Source organism: Nelumbo nucifera, chromosome 1 (genome assembly GCF_055504915.1).
Source record: "Nelumbo nucifera cultivar China Antique chromosome 1, China Antique-T2T, whole genome shotgun sequence".
NCBI classification, from domain to species: domain Eukaryota; kingdom Viridiplantae; phylum Streptophyta; class Magnoliopsida; order Proteales; family Nelumbonaceae; genus Nelumbo; species Nelumbo nucifera.
This window is the reverse complement of record NC_142649.1, coordinates 183351449-183371890: the sequence shown is the minus strand read 5'-3', so window position 1 is coordinate 183371890 and position 20442 is coordinate 183351449. Positions and strand designations below refer to the sequence as shown.

Sequence of the window (20442 nt, the reverse complement as noted above, 5' to 3'; positions counted from 1 at the left end):
TTACACTCGTATATATACATGGATACAACCAATGTTACGTTATTTTATTACTTTATAAAGATAGAAGGGTAAAATGATAAAATATGTTTAAATTTGACATTTTTGCTATATTAAATGTATTAATTAAGTGATTAATTTTTAAAAATGAAAATATTTGAATGACCAGGCCACCTTTTGTAAACATTGATATTATAATTATTATATACTCAACTCGATCTAAACTGACGAGTCAAGGTCGAACCCAATGAAGCTCACAAGCGTAATTGAGTTGATATGATATATATAATATTTTTAATATTTTATATGCATAACAATAAATAAATTTTATATACATAATTATAATTTTTTATATGAAGCTTGGCCCACTTTTGAGTTTGAGTTTGAGTATATGAGCTTTTGAGTAGAACCAAATTGGAGCCCATAACCTTTAGCTAGCTCTAATCAAGTTTGAGACCCATGTTTTTGTACGAAACCGAACTCAAATAAAATAGTCAGGTATTCAGGTCCACTCGTTTCAAATCCACCCTAATTTTATGAAATGTTCTTATTTAACTTTAATGACTTGGACGTGAAGTGAGGAAGTATCATCATTATATGGTATAAAGAACTAGTCTTACTAATGTGACATATGGTGGGTAACATTTTATTGCGGATTCACAAAGCTATACATACACGGAAACAAAGCTTCATTATGCTTTAATTGGAGCCATATGGCATATACATCACCAGTTAAAGCTAATGGACTCAAAATGTAGGTTCTCCACCAAACCACATGAACAGATTTTTGCAACCTCATGTCTCATCTTCTTTGGGCCACAAACTAGAACTCCAACACTTGATTCTTTACGCTCAAATAGTATATCTGTAAGGGATAAAAACAAAACAAATCAATTGTGATTATTACATCTAAGAAGTCAAATAATCTTTAGTGTTAAGAGGAAGAGGAGGGAGCTTACTCTTGAGATCAGGTCTTGCTCCTAGGTGCACCTTGGTAGCAGGAAGAAGGGACTGGTGGGGGAGACTCTCAAGCTCTCGATTAGAGTCATCATGGAACCCTGGAGATGTCATTGGTGTTGGCACATTCACATTTTGTATTTGTCTCCCTTCCTTGGCATTCTCATGCTTTTGCCAGAGAACCACGGCACTGGCCACTACCACAATGCAGATACATATAAAGAACATGTCCCAAAGAGCTCTCCCAGAAAAATGGTAAATAACGTCAGTATTGTGATCGATTGGATAAATGTAGTAACGGGTAAGTAAACCCAAGAAAAGGAGAAACATCACAAAAGAAGATGAGATTATAGCGCCAAGCCAGAGCCAAGTGTTTGGTCCTAGAATTGAAGACATGGGTGCATCTGATGAATTGGGCTTGAACCAAATGGTCCGGATGAGCTTCTGCTGGTTTTCGCAAGTGTTGGACGGCTCTTTCTCTCTGGTGACATAGGCCTCTATCTGAAGCTGTATACGTGAGGTATCAGAAGGGGCACCAAAGATTGGGATGAGAAGGTTTAGCATGGTGAGATCAGAAGAGTTCTTGAAGGCGCATATGAGGAGCATCCGTGGAATAATCTGCTGGCAATCAATCATGGTACTTCTAAATATTATCTCTCGAATTATAGAGATGAACGGAGTAATGCCGCTTCCTCCACTCACCATCACAACCAACTCATGCCTGAGATAGAATCGAAGCTTAGAGAGAGAGAGAGGGGAAGAAAGAGTTTGATAAAATTTTTATAATTCCTTGATTCTAATACAGACCTTAGAAAGTGAGATGAAGCAGGCCCATAGGGTCCTTCCATGGAGACTTCCAGTTGGTCTAGAGAGGAAGGGGAAGAAAGAGTTTGATAAAGTTCCTGGGACCAGCCTCCAACACCTTTGACGAGGATGCTTAGCTTCTCAGGCTCCATGTTTGAATTAGAGATGACGGTGAAAGGATGCCACTGAAGCTTAGAAATGGATGGGACGTTGATGAACACGATACTAGTTGGAGTGTAGCTTAATTCTGGCATTAATGGGAGGATACCCTTAAAATAATTAAGATGAATGCATGGAATTCAAAATGGATGGATGAACGTCGCATGACGATACCCTTAAAATAATTAAAATATCACCTGGATTCTTGGAGAAGTTCAATTCAATGGCTTCACAAGGTAGAAGACGTGCAGAAACAAGCCGAACTCTTCGTCGTGATTGTAAGAATCGCAAATATCGATCAATTAAGAAAAGATAGACACCAGGAAGGATTGTGCAGAAGTAAGGGATTCCCACATGCAAGACATAGAAGAAGAGATATAGTGTGTATAGGTGATGGGCGTACAAGAACATCTCGTACATCTTTCTCCTTATGCGGGGAATGCTGGTTGCCCACATTGCCAATGCAATTACGAAAGCAATCTCTCCAGCAATATTAGACACCCAAGTACTACTCCATTCTAGCATCTGCATGCATTTTAGGTTAAACTTCATACAATAAAATATTGAATATTATGCATATAAAAAAATTAAAATATTATATACAATTAATATAAGCTCAATTAGGCTTAGGAGTTATTTTTTATTACACAAATACAAATTTATTGTTATACATATAAAAAATTAAAAACATTATATATAACATAAGCCTGATTAGGCGCACAAGCTTCACTATGAACCAAACTATTGAATTACTCCCGGAAAGCTCGGTTATTGTCTACCCCTAATTGTGACTGCTAATTGGAAAAAGCATTGGTTGTTTCTTGTTTGGGCAAAAACAGCTTAGGCTGCTTTTCAGCATACTGTACATCACTGCATCACACGCTATCCAATCCAACTCAGGTACTTATTTGTATTTTTGGTTGGACAGAAAGAAAGAAAAAGAAAAGCTCCCTGACAGCCTAGCTAGTTTGGCTGTTTTTTCCAAACAGCCAAAGTTTTCCAAATTGCAGCTTGTTTCACTGAAGAGGTGCACTACAAACATTCCAGCCACAGAACAACATAAATACATAATAGAAATCTAAGTCTTTTGTCAACAGCAATCATCATGATTCATGACAGCAAAACGATTACTAAAGACTGTTGATGTTCTTCACTTCAAAATTAAAGAGAGTACCTCAGACATCTGGTTTGTTATAACCCAGTAGATGATGAAACCTATACTATGTGCGGTAAAAAGGATCATAGAGAGATGGCCAAGCCAGATATGGTACTTGATGCTGGACTCGGAAGTCAGTCCAAGTAGAGGCAAGATGGATGATGCTCGAGTTACAGGAAAGAAAAGGAGTGCCAAACAAATGTTTCCCACGTACCCAAGTCTAAGAGATACACTTCTGAACTTAGCTTGCCACCTGCCAAAGTCCATCCATCCATCCATCTCATAACTGTAAGCTAGTAAATAATTAATTAAGATATTCAACATATATATTTCTACTTACACTTTCTCCCCAGTCTTATGCATATGGAGGTGCCCGAAGCTGATATGTAAGTAAATGGCCAGAGACCAGATTATTAGCGCAATAAACATGGCGGAGAAGGCCAGCTCCATTGCAGTGACGATTCCCAAGGGGGGCTTCACAAGAAATGGTCGTTTCCACGAGAAGAGGCCGTGGCTTGCAGACCAACTGCCATCGAACCAATTCAACAAAGTTTGTGTTAATTAGCTAGCTAGTCGATCTTTTGTAGAGATTACCAAAGACTAAAAGAAAATAAGCAACTGATCATCTCATTGCATCTAATTAATATACGTACCTCTTGTTATAATAATTATCAGATTTCTTAAGGAAATGGAGATAGACACATCCAAGCACAGCAATGAGCATAATGGGAAACGTGAAAACCAAAAGATTTGTGCCTGTAACAGAGAAAATTAGAATTAATAAAACCAAGTTAATTTTGGATCCTCAAAGCAAACGAGAAAAGAGCAAAATGATTAACCTTGCCCTCCAAAATAAGTGGAGTTGGCCTTGGCCTTAAGTTGAGGTGTCCATTGACTCTTATAGATGTTGGTTGGCAAAACAATCCAAAGCATGAGCCACCCAAGAAATAGCACCAGGATCAGCACCTTGAGTGCTCTAAGTGTAAGACCCTTCTTTGCATTGAACAGAGAAGAAGAAGAATGTGGAGGAGATGGTTTAACTACTACTGTAGATCCTGATGAATCCATGACCAAACAGATTCTAAAGGGTGCTGCTATTAATGTTGTGCTCAAACTCAAGGATGTGTTATTGGAACTTGAGACGAGCTTATATGCTTGCTTTGTGGTCTTAGTAGAAATTTCCATTAAATTAAATCAAATCATTATTTATTAGAGAATGAAAGGTATGAGAGACAATAACAGCATGCTTCATGCCCATCTACACTGCTTCTGTCCTTTAAAATCCTGTTGCACGTTTGGATGTTTGTATGTGATGCGTCGTCGATGGTATAGAATAAATGTCAACTCGCCACGCTGGCACAATGGAGGCATATTCTTTGGGCAGAAATGAGGAGTGAGAAGTGTAATGTGAATTATATGGGCTCCATTAATTTGAGCTTGAATTATTATTCTCTCTCTCTATCTTGTGAGTTGTGTGATAGTAGAAGTATAACCTATCGTTCTTCATGGAGCCCGACTAGTTGGTGGAGGCTTGGATTATTACTTGTTGGGCATATAAATAGCTCCTCAGGTTTTAGATACATCGATGGGTTCATCTTAGTGCATGTCTTTGTAGGCGTGTATGCCAAGGCAAAAGCATTATATATCATGTTCCGTAGTCAGCATGTTGTGTATAAGGACAGGCCCATTGATTCTGAATTCCACTGTAGATTTATAAAAATTTAAAATATCAAATACTCTCACTTTATACATTTATGCTCGTTTATAATTTAGCATCAATTCCGAACTGACATCCACCTTATATAAATAAATCATTTGTTCATCAGTTGCCCTTATTTTATTTTATTTTTTGTTTTCTTTATCCAAAAAATAATAGAAAAACTGGCCCGTTGGCGTGGTGGATTTATTGATAGATAGAATGCAATGGTATATTATTGAGTGCATAAGAATGTCGTTGTGGCTTAAAAAAGAATAAAAAAAAAAATGGAATACCGTACGTTGAGTGGTATCAGTATCAGTTGATTATGTTGGCTGGTGATGTCAAATGTTGTCACAACTTGGATCGGTTTTTGCCCTTGATAATGGAAAGGATCTCAATTTTATAAAACCCTTAATATATCTGTTCCTAAATTTTAGGGGCTGTTGGCAAGTTCCTGAATTTTAGGCTAGTAGGGATCATTCATTTGAAACCAGAATTGCGGCAATTGCCCAAATGACCACTGTGGGGAAATTTTTAAAAGACGCAGAAAAAACGGGACCCTAAAATTGGGGTATGTTCTGGTATAGGTGATTAGGTCAAGTCATGCCAATCCAAGACCGTCACATCCAAGCAATGTTTTTGAACCATCGTTGACCCGGACGATTGGACCGTTTGGCCTGGAAATCGTCCGGATAATCGATTCTGTTTTATCCTTAACCTGTTATTGGGTCAAAACCCGTTGACTTTGTCAGAAAACCGTTGACCTGGGCGTTACAACCGTCGACTCGTTCGACCCGGCCAGCAGTTCGCAATATAAAGTTACAGAGAGAATTCGATGATTCAGATCTGAGATCAGACACGAACTCAGACATGAGATCTAGCACGAAGAAGAAGAAGAAGAAGAAGAAGACACGAACTCAGATCTTCCCAGATCTCAGATTTGAGATCCAAGAAGAAGACATGAACTCAGATATCAGATTTGGGAACTCAGAGATCCAAGAACTCAGATCTTAGATCTGTATTTGTTGCCACCACCTCGCCATCGCCGTCGCTGCTATCATAGCCAGTGAGCATCCAATCATCCTCATCCTCTTCCTTCTTCTTCCCTCCTTCTCTCCTTCCTTCTTCTTCTTTCTTTTTTTCTACCTCAGCAACAGTTCTCTTTTTGCTCTCAGCCGGCATCTCTTATGAGGTTTGCATATATTGCCCTAATATGCAAACCATCCGAACCGTTCGACCCAGACAGTTGAATCACTGACCTGAAAACTGGTAGTTAGAACGGTTCAGTTTCTGGGTCGGTTTTTAAAACCTTGCATCCAAGTGTTGGGGCATGGACCATTGATGGTCGATAATTACCCAAGGTATGAGGAAAATGGCTTATGGACCCCTAGAGGGAGACTGTTTTTTAGGGGTGAGTAAATGAATAGATTTTATCCAGAACCAAATGAAGCCAATCTCGAACCAGCTGGCCCTACCCAATCTGTGTTATTAGGGAGGGTTTGATTCTAAATTCTTGAAACCTACCTCTATTCAAGTCGGTTCCAAGGTTTAGGGATTTATCCTACTTGAACTGACCCAAAGAACCGTCTTAATAATTGAACTTGTCTTGAAAAAAATCCCAAAATGCCTTGAAGATTTGCAACCCAAGCACTCATGGTCACAAAGACCATGGTCTCATTTCACCATAGTCACTTAAGCAATTTTTCTTCAACTTAATATTTTAATGTGTATAAGTAATGTAAAACATAATATTTATAAAATTTAAATTATAATGATAAATTCCAAATTATATATCAATATATATTATGATAATCTACATATTAAATTATTCAATTTAATGAATAAAGATAATTTAAGTTTTAAACTATGAAAGAACATGTTCCTTTTTTTTTGAGGAGAGTTAAAGAAAGAACAATTTGCCAAGGATCTTGAAGGGGTAAGTTTCTGTTCCAAAAGCTTAGAACCAACCCCTATAGGGTAGGCTTCAGGTTCTGCATTGGAAATGAACCAAATCAACCCATTTCCACCCTACTATTAATAAGAGAGAGAGGATTGGTACCCCATGTTGGACACGAGAGCCTTCTAGAATCATGCTATGTAATCCAGGGTGGCTATCTATCAACCACTAGCTTGTTCCTATACTGCTTCTATAATTTATTCTGAATCACTACTTAGTAACTTGGGTTGGTCATTGGACCGGACTGATTCAATTCAGTTCTGGTTCAAGGTCGATTAAACTAGGTCTATGGCAATTTGCATGTCTATGCTCTTACACCGCACATAGGTACATTGAACATGGAGTAGTGATGAAACAGTTGAGACATCAGTCCTGTTAAAAGCAATGAAGTAGGGTGAATGCCCTATATAATCATAACAAGCAAATGAGACCGTAGGTAAGATGCATAGGGATGGGTAGGAATAGAAAAGAAAATAATTGTGCATAATAAAACTGAAGAATGCAAAGTTTATACAAAGTAATTTGTCGGGTAAACTACTTATTAAGGCTAGGAAAAGCCCAGACCCAAGCCCAAAAATTCCCAAGCTAGGCTAGAAATGATCACCCCTACCATATGGGAGGGAATAAGGGAATAATGTAGAGTCGGAGAAAAAAACATTAAAGATCAGTTATATCATTAATAAAATAAAATAAGGCAAGTTCTTTCGAGGAACTTGGATGAATGCTAGTTAATTGGTTACTAGGAAAAAAAAGTAGAAGATTTAAACATACCCTAAATTTTCAGAAATTGACTTAATCATACGCTGAAATTTTAAAATAGACTTAAGCATACCTTGTCAAGGTTTTAAAAATTGATCCGAAATCAGAATCGTTCTGTCCACCAGTTTCCGGGTCGATGGTTCAACCATCCTATTAGAATGGACAGCCCATTCCAACTAAAAAATTATTAAAATAAAAAATTCAACAACTGTTAAATGGGTCGACGGATCAACCACCTGGGTCAGCAGGTCCCTTATCAATTCAATGGTTTTTGGCCAAGGACCAGATTTGGGGTAAAATGGAACAAATTTCCTGGACAATTCCCAGGTCAAACAGTCCAACCATCTGGTTCAACGACAGTTTGAAAACACTGTACCTTGTGACTCTTTCACACACCATGACAGCATCCAAATGGTGCCTGTAAAGAGGCACCTCCACTATAGCGACTTCTCTGGCCAAATCAACTACCTTATTCCATTCAATCTTTGTGCCTGAAGAACATAACTACCGTATAGAAGACTACTGCCACAGGAGACGCTGTCTCCCTACATCCCCTTCCTTTCTCTACTTTTCCTTCAAACCAAACACAGCCTTAAGATAGAATTATCCTTTAAGACCCAGCAGTCTCACACAATCCATGACATCTCACAATGCTAGATCACCTTGGGAAGGACAGGCTTTGCCATGGAGAACCAAGGTTCAAAGTAATGATACGATACACCCGATTTGGGGCATATTATATCGTATCTTCGGGTGCCAATGCACCTGTTTACAGATGTTTTCACGAACTATTTTTTTAATTTTAATATATATATAATATATATATTGCTTAAAAGTAAAATTTGAAAAATAAAAACTACAGAAAATAAAAGACGTATTGGTTGAAGTACCAAGGTGTATCTATTGAAACCTTAAACCATAACAGAGGGAGGGCCAGGTTAGCAAAGGTGTTGCGCCAGTTCTCCAGTTTGTGCCCTCCTTCCAAAACCTTGTACAGCTCCAGGTTTATAAGCACAAAGTTCTGAGTTCTTTGTAGAGCTACTTCCATGTTCTCATTATCCATGTTTACAAAGCATACACTGAACCTATGCAATGAAAACAACCATATTTCACTCTAGAGGATGATAAAAAACTTAGTCAGGTAGCTTTTCCGTTGTAATCAACTATGGCTTCAGATTTTCAAAACATATCACCATAAAGGTAAAATAGAATTTTAAAAATTTAAAATGAATTCACATGTGAAGATTTACTGAAGGAGGGTATGTTTAGGTCCAGTGGGATCAGTGTATAAGGTATATTCAAATCTAATTTAAAAACTCAGACATATTTAAGTCAATTTCTGAAAATTCAGATATGTTCAAGTCTTTTACATTGTGAATCTGGCATAATGAATGAACCTTAAAACACCAGCACCATCAGATCATTTTCAACCATTTGATCTTTATCATGTTCGATGAGCATTTAAATGGAAAAATTTTATATTCAGTATTCATATCTGATCGCATGCTGGCATTTTGTATATATAAACTCTTTAGTTGAAACTTGAAAGGTGTGCAACCACCAACTTGGGGGGGGGAGTTCGGATTTCGTCCTCACAAAACCTGTACTCAGCCCTTGCAACCGTACATTGGGAACATCTCCGTTCCCAATGCACGGCTGCGCATATGTAAGATGACCATGAACAGATCACGACGCTTTGGTCCAAACTCTAAAGTGAAAGCTAATGTACCTATTGCCCAAGCTCAGGCGAGAATTTTCCTCTGAAAACAACTTTAACCTGGCTTCGTATCATACTATCATGGCCTTATGCCAGTGATGGACGCAACTGATTCCACGGGGTTGTTTCAGTCTCAACTCTCAATGAGGGTGAAGGGTTTTAATTGTTGAGCGTCAAAAAGAAAAGACCACGTAACCTGATTCCAACGCTCGTAGTTCACTTTGAAAAACTGCGAGAACAATGCCCTTTTTCTTTTCATCCCCAATCCCCATCTCCGCCTCCTCCAATGGTCCCTACACCCAAAGCTATGGCGCGTGCATTACCATTGCTGCCAGTGGCTGGCTGTGAAATTTTCTTTTCATCTCGTCTCTCCAAAATTAAGTGAGGATAGGACTTGGAAAGAGAATCGAACCTTTCCTCGGCTATGCTTTTGCTCGTTGGTTAAGTTGGAATTGGACTGCCAATCGCAACCGATGGGAGAAGAAGGGTCATTGCCATTATTGCCACCTCCTAATCCTTTATGTAAAGGAGATCCAGCTTCCTCAATATCCTAAAAACTCTCCATACCTCTGTTTGATCCTCTCTTGGAAAATATAGATGAGAGAACAATGAGAGTATCTCCCCGAGTTGGTGGCTCCTCTCCATCATCAGATGAGACAATTTTGGTGGTAACCTTGGCACATTCTCCACGGTCAATACTGTAACACCCATTATGAAACTAATGCTAAAGCTCATTCAATAAATTCATAAAAACACAAGGACAATTTCATTGAACCAAACAGGAGCAGAATCAAGCATGGTCTAACCTTGAATTTTTAATTTTAGTGGTAGACGTGTGGACATAAGCGTTTTAGCTAAAACACAACAAAATCAAACACAGTGTGTGTATTTTTATACCTGAGGCATTTTATGGTGAAATAGAATTTTCTGTTCAGGTGGGGATTCAGTCGATGCAGAGACTCTACGGACAGCATTAGTTTGAGGAGAAGCTCCACCGACACGGTAGCTTCTCATAACCAAAAGCCTTGACAACCCAACCGAGTTCAAGGGAAGTATCAGTCTGAAAAGAACCACTCTGCTCAAATGGAGCAGACCAGTTTTTTGACTTTTTTTTTTTTTTTTCCATAGCCTTGCCTTGCTGCATCAATGTCCAACATTGCTATTTTCTGATATAAACCATCACTTGATGGAACAAAATGCTAGTTCCAAGCCCAGATCACCGTGGGACCAACTGCTTAACATATCCCCATGGCATGATACATATGGAGTCAAATACCTTGTTTACAGGTTGTATAATCTTTCTTGCCAAGCAAATTGCGATTATATGACAGCAAGGCGGTTCAATTATAATTATTAACTTCAATATCAAATTTGTGTACGAGTATGACAGATAACACCGCCATCTTAACTTAATGGCTAACATTGTGTTACAGTGAAGTTTCCCATACAAAATGAAGGAAATGCTTACATGCTTTTAAGGACCATGACTCCAAATCCGATACCAAGAAAAGTTGCGATTGCGATGCCAAATATGCCAGCAAGTATCCCAGGAATAACCAAAGAGCCCCATCCTTTCGCTGTTGCCATCCCACATGCTGTTGTAGGGCCTCCAACATTGGCATTTGATGCCAACAACAACAGTTTCTGGTCAAACCGTAATAACTTTCCCACTCCAAGGATCACAGCAAGATGGATGGTTATCTGGAGCAGCGCAAACATGAAAACACTGGGGGCCGTGTTAATGACATTCCATATGCTCCCATTTGCACCCACCACAGCAAAAAAGACCTATTTTCACCAGAAAATCCCAAAATATTAAATTAGCAGCAAAATAATTTCCACCTTCAGGACAGAAATTGGTGCTTCCTTAAGCATTATTGTTCGGTTCACTTCATTTGCAATAGCATTAACAAGGAAACACAAGTGAAAGTCAAGGCTTTGAATAGAGGGTGGGTTGTGTTAATACAGTTTTGCACCATACACCAATATCTTCTTTTTCTTCTACAATCCCAGCTTCTTTATCCACAACTTATTTTTCTATTTATTATTTCAGACAATTCCTTCTTTTATCCCCTACACCCTACCTCCAGAAAATAATAAAAGGGACTTGACATTCTACAATAAGAATTTCACAAAATGGACCAAATATTTGCTAGTATCACTGGACTCTTCTGTATCAAAAATCCAGACCACTCATAGAAACAATATATAGAATCTTTTCAGTGTTTTCTTCTTTTTTCCCTTTGTAATTGACCTTTATAGCACAAGACAGGAGAATACTGATGGCATCATTAGATTGGATTATTCATCTCATCAACTTTATTTTGTTACTCATTGTTGTTGTTAGTAGTAGTTTATACTAACGAGTAAACAATATACAATGGCTACCTCCATCTCTTGTGCTAAAGAATAGGAACTACACTAATCTCCTTAATATACAAGAAAAGCACAGGTAAAAACAATAACAAAAGAAAAATCACCCTCTCTTCAGAATATTAATGGAGTTGATTGGGCCATTGGTGGATAGCTTTATAAACTTGTGCAATTTGACTATTGGTTTAAAGAATAAATATATAAACATAGAGGAAAACAAGGAATATTCAGGTATAATAGGCAAAGAAGAACATCTAAACAAGGTGTACTTGAAGGGCAAAGTCATGTCTTTTATTAGTTTTTTCTTCCTTGCTTGTTTAGTACTGAACAGAAGGTAGGATTACATCCTTTCCCATCCCTAGGGAAAAGAAAAAGCAAAAAGGTACCACCATTCATAGTTGTCAAGGACACCTAGACAATAGGTGCTCATGGAGGGTCACCTTGCTTAATCACAGTAGAAGATCAAGACTGTAATAAGTCTTGAATCCTAATAGATTTTAGGTTTACAAAAGCAGAAGAAAGGTGAGAGAGAGGAGAAGGAAGAGAAGAGAAACAAGAGAACAAGGGGTTGAAAGGAGGGACAGATTCTAACACATCTGCCGCCGCCACACTCTTAGTATTTATAGGTTATGTTTAGTACATAAAGGAAAGGACAGATCTGCCCTTAGTACTTACATGATAAATAAAGTAAATAAAAAACTGAAATAAATAACAACTGAATTAACAAACTGACCCAAACTGACGCTACTATAAGTGAAACAAATAACTACACATGCTGTCCTACGAACACTGTGGGGACCACTGCTGTGGGGCCCACATCAGTGTTCTCTACAATCACTAAGATATTTTTTACACGGTGCTCTTGGATACTTTTATATTCTTAACCTTTTGAGATTATAATAATAAAATAGATATTATTAAACTAATTATTTAGTTTAAGTCAAAATACTAGTTTCTTTTTATTATTTTTCTCATTTGTTAGGGTTCAATCAACATGTATATGTTGTGGAAAAACCCAAGAAAATAGATTCGAATGGCACCCAAATAAAAGTATAACAGAGATAAAGAGAAGCAAGCACAGAGAATACACTATTTATGTGGTTCGGCTTATAGCCTACGTCCACAGGCAAAGGAAGAGCAGAAATCTACTATGTAGTCAGCAATGGAGAAGTACAGAGTTGTGCACTCACAACCTCACTCACAGAAAAAACCCCAAAATACACTCAATGTCTCTATCTTCTCTCACAAGAAAAATGACCAAGTATACAAGAGAGAAAACCCCCGAAAATACATAACTCTTCGTATTCGGTTCAGACCTATAAGCTGAATATGGATTGGGTCCATACTACGCTTCCACCACAAACCACTATGAAATTTTGCCTTTGGGTTTTTCTCAAATTATTTCGGAGCGGGTCACCACAAATACTTCTACCAGGAAGGACAGACGTAGGGTTGAATGGATGCCACCAAGGGAGGAGTTTATCAAGCTGAACTTTGATGGAAGTAGCCGAGGAAATCCAGGACCTTCAGGCATAGGAGGAGTGCTGAGAAAAAAAGATAGTAACGTGACATCTTTGTGCTCAGGTCCAGCGGGTGTGGGAGACTCTTTAAGGGCCGAATTATTGGCTGCTGTACAAGGAATCCAGCTTGCAAATCAGCTAGGCATAGAGCTTCTGATTATTGAAGGGGATGCCCAGGTGATAGTGGGTTGACTGAAGGATCCAGACACTGTGATTTGGGGTTTTAGAGATCTTCTCAAAAAGGTTAAATGGTTAACAAGGAATATGACAATCAGAGTTCAGTGGGTAGGCAGATCAGCAAACTCATTGGCTGATTCACTTGCAAAACAAGGGGTTTCCCAGGATACTTTATTTTGGGCTTCGGTGTAATTTCTTTTGTACTTTTAATTCTGTAATTAGCTTTAAAGGTCGCATCTCATGCCTTTCCACAGGTTGCATGTAACTCTTATTTTCTGGTTTAATAAAATTTCACTCATTTATCAAAAAAAGCAGGTCACCACAAAGAATTCAGGCCACAAACATAACAGTATACCACCTTGAACCCTCAAAGACTTAAAACTTGAACTGATAAGCATGGAAGAATTCAATTTTACCAATAAATACACATTAATCATTTTCACCATCATCATCTTCTTCTTTCTTCTTTTTTTATCAGCATCAACATCAAATTTTATTACTTAGAAAAAGAGAAATGTACAAGACAAAGGCAGCCTCGGTTACCACCAAGAAAATACAAAGACAATTTAATATTCAGTCTTACAACTGAGCCCAGAAACACACTTCCCTGTTTACCCCTTGCTTTGCTAGTTGGTCAGCTAGACCATTTGCCGACCTAGGAGTCCATTGAATTATCAGCTGCATATCCCTTGAGAACCTCTTGAATTGTTTGATTTTTTCTAAAAAACCAAGGAGCCTTCTCATTCTGTTTTAGCCAACTTATTAATATTTTGGAGTCACCTTCAACTATTAGCTTTCTTACCCCCATTTCCAAAGTTTTCTGCATCCCGTAAATCACTGCATTCAGTTCTGCTGTTACAGAATCACACACTCAAATGGGGCCTGAGTACATACCCATGATCACTCCGCTTTCATTTCTTAAAACCCCTCCAATTCCGGACAGACCCGTATTCCCAAAACTACTTCTGTCAAAGTTTAATTTCAGGAATCCTAACTCTGGGTGTTCCCAAGCCTTTAGTGCCTTCCACTTGGCTGAATGCGGCTGCAATTGTTCTCCAGTTCCTTAATATGTCATCAATAGAGAAAGCTGAAAACAACTCCAGTGTCTTTGTCCAGAAAGCTACTTTTTCCATAATCCCTTCAATTAATCCTTCTTTGCTCCTTTTCTTTTTCCTCGAATATACATTTGTTTCTCTCCTCCCATAAGGTCGAGATTACTGCTGCTCTTGTACACCTCCACATTAGTCTTCCCTCCTTTTTGGCCAGCTGAAAGTAGAACCATCAAGCAACCTGTCCAATCTGTCTGGAGTATTCCACCTACACCCAAAAAGAGAGAAAAGCCAATCCCATATACGACAAGCAAACGGACAAGAAATGAAAATGTGATGAGCAGATTCACTGTTAGATTCACACAAGCAGCATCAATTTGGGGGGAATTGGATGACACCAAATCTCTTTGACTAGAAAGGGAACAACTGGTTGAGAAGGCAAAGACAATAACTTGAAAAAGGAAGCACAGCTGAAAACCCCAGAAGGATGTAGAGTCCAAATTCTATCATCTTGTTTATTTTGGTCAAGGAAAACCCCCTCAAGAATGTGTAGTAGGTTAGAAACATGGCCTAGTTCAGTGTCCCACACATTTTGCGAAAGCCTAGATTCCACCCGAACCCATTAACTTAAGGAGAAGGAAGCAAAAACTCAGAAATTGGTTTGCCCTTGAGAGCAGATAAGGTGAACAAGAAAGGGAAAGAATCCTTCCAAAGGGACTTCACCCACCCAAAGATCCTCCCAGAATTTGATTTTGTTACCTGAATTAATATCAAGTTTGTTGTGATTGAGAAAAATTGGGAGACATTTTTGAATCGCTTTCCAAGGTAAAGAGCAAGAGGCCCTGCTAGAAGTTCCAGCATACCACCCATTCTCTAAGAGCCCATGAATACTAGCAACCACTTTATGCCATAACCTACCCGATTCTCTTGGGAATCACCATAACCACTTTCCTAGAAGAGCCTAGTTCTTTTCTTTCAACCTCCCTAACCCCAGCCCTCCATATTCCTTCCTTCTGCAAACTATTTCCCATCTGATTAAATGATCCTTCTTTGTCTCCCCCAGTTCCCACAAGAAAACATGCAGAATTTTCTCGAGCTTCTTCACAATCGCCTGAGGCAAGCTAAACACCGATAGGTAGTAGACCGGAATGTTAGCTAAGGTAGATTTGATTAAGGTTATCTTACCACCCAAAGATATATAATTCCTCTTCCAAGCCGCTAATTTCTTCTCAAATCTCTCCACTACTAGGCTCCAGAAAGTCAAAGATCTAGGGTTTGCACCTAAAGGGAGTCCTAAGTATTTCATAGGCCAATCACTAGACACACACCTGAGTTCCCTTGCCCACACCTCAATCTCCTCCTAACCCATATTTACAATTTTATTGAGACTAACCTTCAGATTTGTCAACTTCTCAAACAGGCTCAATAACATCCTTAGATTCCTAGCCTTTTCCTCACTCTCCCCCCCACAAAAAATAATGATGTCATCCGCAAATTGAAGATGAGATACCACCACCCTATCTCTCCCCACTCTCCACCCACTTAAGAGACCCACTTCATCCGCTTTTGTGATCAATCTGCTAAACACCTCTACTACAATAGTGAATAGAAAAGGTGAAAGTGGATCCCCCTGTCTCATGCCTCTCATAGCACCAAAAAAATCTATAACCATCCCATTCACCAAGACTGAAAGTGGCAAGATTTTAGGCATCCTCAGATCCACTTGCACCATCTTGCACCAAAGCCACATTTGCTCAAAGCTTCAATCAAGAAACCCCAATCCACAAGATTGTAGGCTTTCTCTAGATCCAATTTGCAAACAATACCTTTCTTCCCAATCTTCTTGAATTCCTCTACACACTCATTTGCAATGAGCAGTTGATCTGAAATTTGTCTCTCTTTTACCCTTTCTTTTCTTTTCTTCTTTTCCTAGGACAAAAATAGAGGTCCAGGCCCCCTATTTTCTGAAATTTCTATTCTTCTATTTTTGTCATGAGCATGTTGATTTACTCAAATGAAGCTTATACATTTTTAATGAAGATTATAGAAAATTATAGGTTGTTGCTAGCTATGGAACCTAAGGAATTACCCTAGGATTCATGGTTTTTACTCAAAAAATAATAATACTAATAACATTTTGCCTCACTTCAACACCTTGAAAACTATGCCTCTAGGATCCACTACCTTTGACAACCAAGAAATACAAAGATAGCGTAGTATGTGGAGCAATGAGTTTGCATGATCACAACACTTTCTTTTGGCCCTTCAATAAAACACAAACATGCTATCAACCAAATTACCCATTTGAGTGTTTGCCTAGGTGATTTGGTTTCAATGTGTTCACATAGTCACATCACTTGTGATCCTCTAATAAAACACAAACATATTGTAATCAAACAAAAAACCAAATTATCTAGTGAGTGCATCCCTCTATTGCTATCCCAAATGACACACTAATAAGCTGCTATAACATGTGAAAAAATAGAGGTTGCCTCTAGCATTTACTACCTTATTATGACAACTTAGAAATATCAAGGTAGCTTAACATGTTGAGCGATTGGTTCACACAACTACGACACTTTCATGCAACCCTCCAATAAAACCAAACCATGCTATCAATCAAATAAAAAAAATATCACCCAATGAGTGCATACCTAGGTGATTTGGTTTTGATGAATTCACATGGTCATAACACTTTATTGAAACCTTACAATAAAACACAAATTCTAATAATCAAATCACCCAGTGAGTGCATGCCTTGTTAGATCACCTCTAAGATAGTAGACCTTAGTGGAAGTCTCTAATTTTTATATGTTAGTGGGTTGTTTTCGTATCATTTGGGGTAAGAACATACCTTTAAGGTCTACAATCAAGAAATACCAAGGTAGCCTAACATGTGTGTTTACACCGTCACAATATTTTTTTTGTGACCTTCAATAAAACGCTAACATGCTATCAATCAAAAGAAAAATCAAATCACCCAGTGAGTGCATGCTTAGGTGATTTGATTTCAATGAGTTCATGTGGTCACAACACTTTGTTATGATCCTCCAATAAGTTACAAGAATAATAATAATTAAATATAAAACCAGATCACCTTATGAGTGCATATCTAGGTGATTTGGTTCCAATTATTCTATATGGTCACAACACTTTTTTGCAACCCTCCAATAAAACATATGCATTCTATCAACAAACGAAAGACAAATTACCCAGTGAGTGCAAGCTTGTTGTTACTACCCCAAGTAATACATACACTACCTGCTACATATGATACAATAGAATTAGAGACTACCTCTAGTATCCACTGCATTACTAGGAATATCAAGAAATACAAAGATAGTCTGACATGTACAGCAACAAGTTTACATAACCAATTCACTCGTAACACTTTCTTGTGGTCTCTAATCAAATCACCCAGTGAGTGCATGCATGTCTCTATCAATTCACAGAATCAAATCACCCAATGAGTGCATGCCTGGGTGATTTGGTTTTCATGAGTTCATAATCACAACAATTTCTTGTGACCTTCCAGTAAACCATAAACATGCTGCTATCAATCAAATGAAAAACCAAATAACCCAACAAAAGCATGTCTATTATTGTTACACTAAATGATACAACCAACTATCATATAAAATAGAAACTACCTCTAGAATATACTACCTAACTATGACAATCAAGTAATACCAAGGTAGCTTAACATGTAAAGTGATGCCTAGGCAATAAGACGCTCATGGAGGGTCACCTCACTTAATTGCCAAGATATTTTTTACATGGTGCTCTTGAATACTTTTATATTCTTAATTTTCTGAGATTACGATAACAACGCAGATTATTAAACTAAATTATTCAGATTGAGTTAAAATACTATTTTTTTATTATTTTTCTTAGTTGTTAGGGTTCAATCAAGATGTATACTGTCTTAAACCCTCAAAGACATCTAAATTCAATTATTCTCTCTCTCTCTCTGTCTGAAGAAAAAAAAAAACACATACTGATTTTCAAAGCAAAAAAGAAAAAGATATTCTTTTATTTTATTTTCTTCTTTTCCTAGGGCAACCCCCCGCCCCCCTATCACTTAGCCTCACCTCAGCACCTTGAAAACTATGCTCCCATTTCACATTATAAATTATCCAAAGAACAAATTGCTACATCTTAAGGAAGGAAACTTGGTCCTTCTCCACAAAAGAGACTAGGGGCCTGTTCGTTTGCTCTGAAGTCTAACATCTGAAAGTGCAATAATTACATTAAGAGGTATATTGGCATTAGCGAACTTTTCTTTCCTCTGAACTATAAATGTAGAGAATGTTGTTCTGAATTCTGAATTATGAATTCTAAAAATTATCAAATATCCATTTTGACCCCATATATGAGAGTTTTTGTTTGTCTATTTGGGGCTATCATTGGAAAACAAAAAGTTGTATAATTTCACTTTAAGAGATAAGAGATAAGAGGAAACGGACAACCATTTTTCTCTTAAAGTTAAAAGATTCCTCTTAAGAGATAGAGTTAGGAGGAAATAGACAAGCCCTAGGTCAACATTGATTTTCATAGAAAAGAGCTGAGATCACCATCTTTTCCTTGTAAACTATCCAATAAATGAGTTCTATAATTTGGAGAATTTCACGCAATCTGATGATTGTTCTTAGTAACCTGAATTGGTAGTTGCCACTCTGATTTGCATACTAATTCAACTAGAACTAATTAGCAAGTTTTTTTTTTCTTTTCTTTTACCATAAAATATAGCCAAGTTTAAAGAAAGACAATTCTAATCAGCATGCCATCTGATAGAAGCTATATAAGAAAAGTTCATAAAATAACATGAAACCTAAAAAAAGGAAGCTAAAAGGTACCTTCCTTAATTTTCTCCTAACACCTTGCCCAGAAGCATGTAATAAACAAAAATCTAAAAGAAAGGGTAAGACATCATATCTACAACACAAAAGATGTAAATGAGATACTTAATCTGTGTATATTTACTACATGAAACTTGCATGCTAAGAAATCCAAACACAGTAGAAGCCTACCCCTAATGAACTTTATTTATTAAAAGGATGCAAATTCTGTATTATGATTTATGAACCCACATCTGAACAAAGACGAATCAACAATCTTGGTAGCTATGCAAATTGTCTAGTTGCTCCTTCTTGCTGTAGTTTGTCCATAAGGTAAGCTTGTCATTTTGATGATGTGTAAAAGAGGTAGAAATTACAATTATACAACTAAGAGCTAATGATATGATTTGGGTACTTATAAATCACTCTCACCAAATTCAGGCTTTCTTTTGGACTCATCATCCCTGAGTGGGTTCAGCAACACAAATCTTATCCCTCTATCATTAAAATTATTTTAAGTCATATCTTTTCATTTTCTTTTTAGTGTTTTAGTGGTTCAGATAAGTCCTGTTCAAAGAGAAAGAAGAAGAAAGGTGTCGAACTAGAGAGTCTAAACCCTCCTAGTCGACCATAATCTCTATTATATTAAAATAAGGGTACAAAGTCAAATATACCCCTACTTAAGTATGGGACGAGAAATAAAAAAACAAAACAGAATTGCCACATTACTACACTACTTAAACTATAATGAAAAGACTAAGTTACCCTTATTCGACCAACTCTAACACTCCCCCTCAAGCTGGAGAATATATGTCGTATAATCCCAACTTGTTACATATATAGTTCACTCTCCCTGAACTCAAACCTTTTGTAAACAAGTCTGCCCATTGATCACCTGAACTCACGTGTCCTGTGCTCATCTCTCCAATAAAGACTTTCTCCCTCACAAAATGGCAATCAACCTCTATGTGTTTTGTCCTTTCATGGAAAACTGGATTAAATGAGATGTAGATTGCAGCTTGATTGTTACAGTACAATCTCATAGGTTTGCTCATTGAGAATCCAACTTCTTGCAGAAGATTTTTCAGCCATATTAATTGACATGTAGTGTGTGCCATGGCCCTGAATTCAGCTTCAACACTACTCCTTACCACAATAATTTGCTTCTTACTCTTCCACGTCACCAGATTTCCTCCAAGAAATGTGCAATAACTTGTAGTGGATCTTCTGTCAAACACCAAGCTTGTCCAATCTGCATTTATATACCCAACTATCTCAAG

At 37.7% G+C, this 20442-nt stretch overlaps 2 protein-coding genes across 2 annotated transcripts in view; both read right to left on the bottom strand.

The window, feature by feature from the left end:
- Positions 1-606: 606 nt before the first annotated feature.
- Positions 607-3599, bottom strand: LOC148804231 (ferric reduction oxidase 4-like). Its single transcript, XM_088895539.1, has 6 exons — positions 3414-3599; positions 3092-3326; positions 2115-2442; positions 1762-2005; positions 957-1675; positions 607-862 (listed from the first exon to the last, which is right to left on the bottom strand). Exons 1-6 carry the CDS (start codon positions 3521-3523, stop codon positions 723-725), a joined length of 1776 nt encoding a protein of 591 aa, XP_088751665.1. The 5' UTR covers positions 3524-3599; the 3' UTR covers positions 607-722.
- A 6931-nt stretch (positions 3600-10530) lies between these two features.
- Positions 10531-20442, bottom strand: part of LOC104595990 (uncharacterized) — a 49592-nt gene continuing 39680 nt past the window's right edge. Inside the window, exon 6 of the mRNA XM_010256948.3 lies at positions 10531-10993. Coding sequence (XP_010255250.1) covers positions 10670-10993 — 324 coding nt within the window. The 3' untranslated portion in view covers positions 10531-10669. The remainder of the gene's footprint in view (positions 10994-20442) is intronic.

Bases quoted from the DNA above. Each gene is read 5' to 3' on its own strand.
- LOC148804231 (XM_088895539.1), bottom strand. From the start codon at position 3,523: ATGGAGCTGGCCTTCTCCGCCATGTTTATTGCGCTAATAATCTGGTCT. The intron at 1,676-1,761 runs GTCTGTATTAGA...ATTCTATCTCAG, and splicing joins GCTTCATCTCACTTTCTAAG to GCATGAGTTGGTTGTGATGG. The intron at 863-956 runs GTAAGCTCCCTC...TATCCCTTACAG, and splicing joins AGCAAGACCTGATCTCAAGA to ATATACTATTTGAGCGTAAA.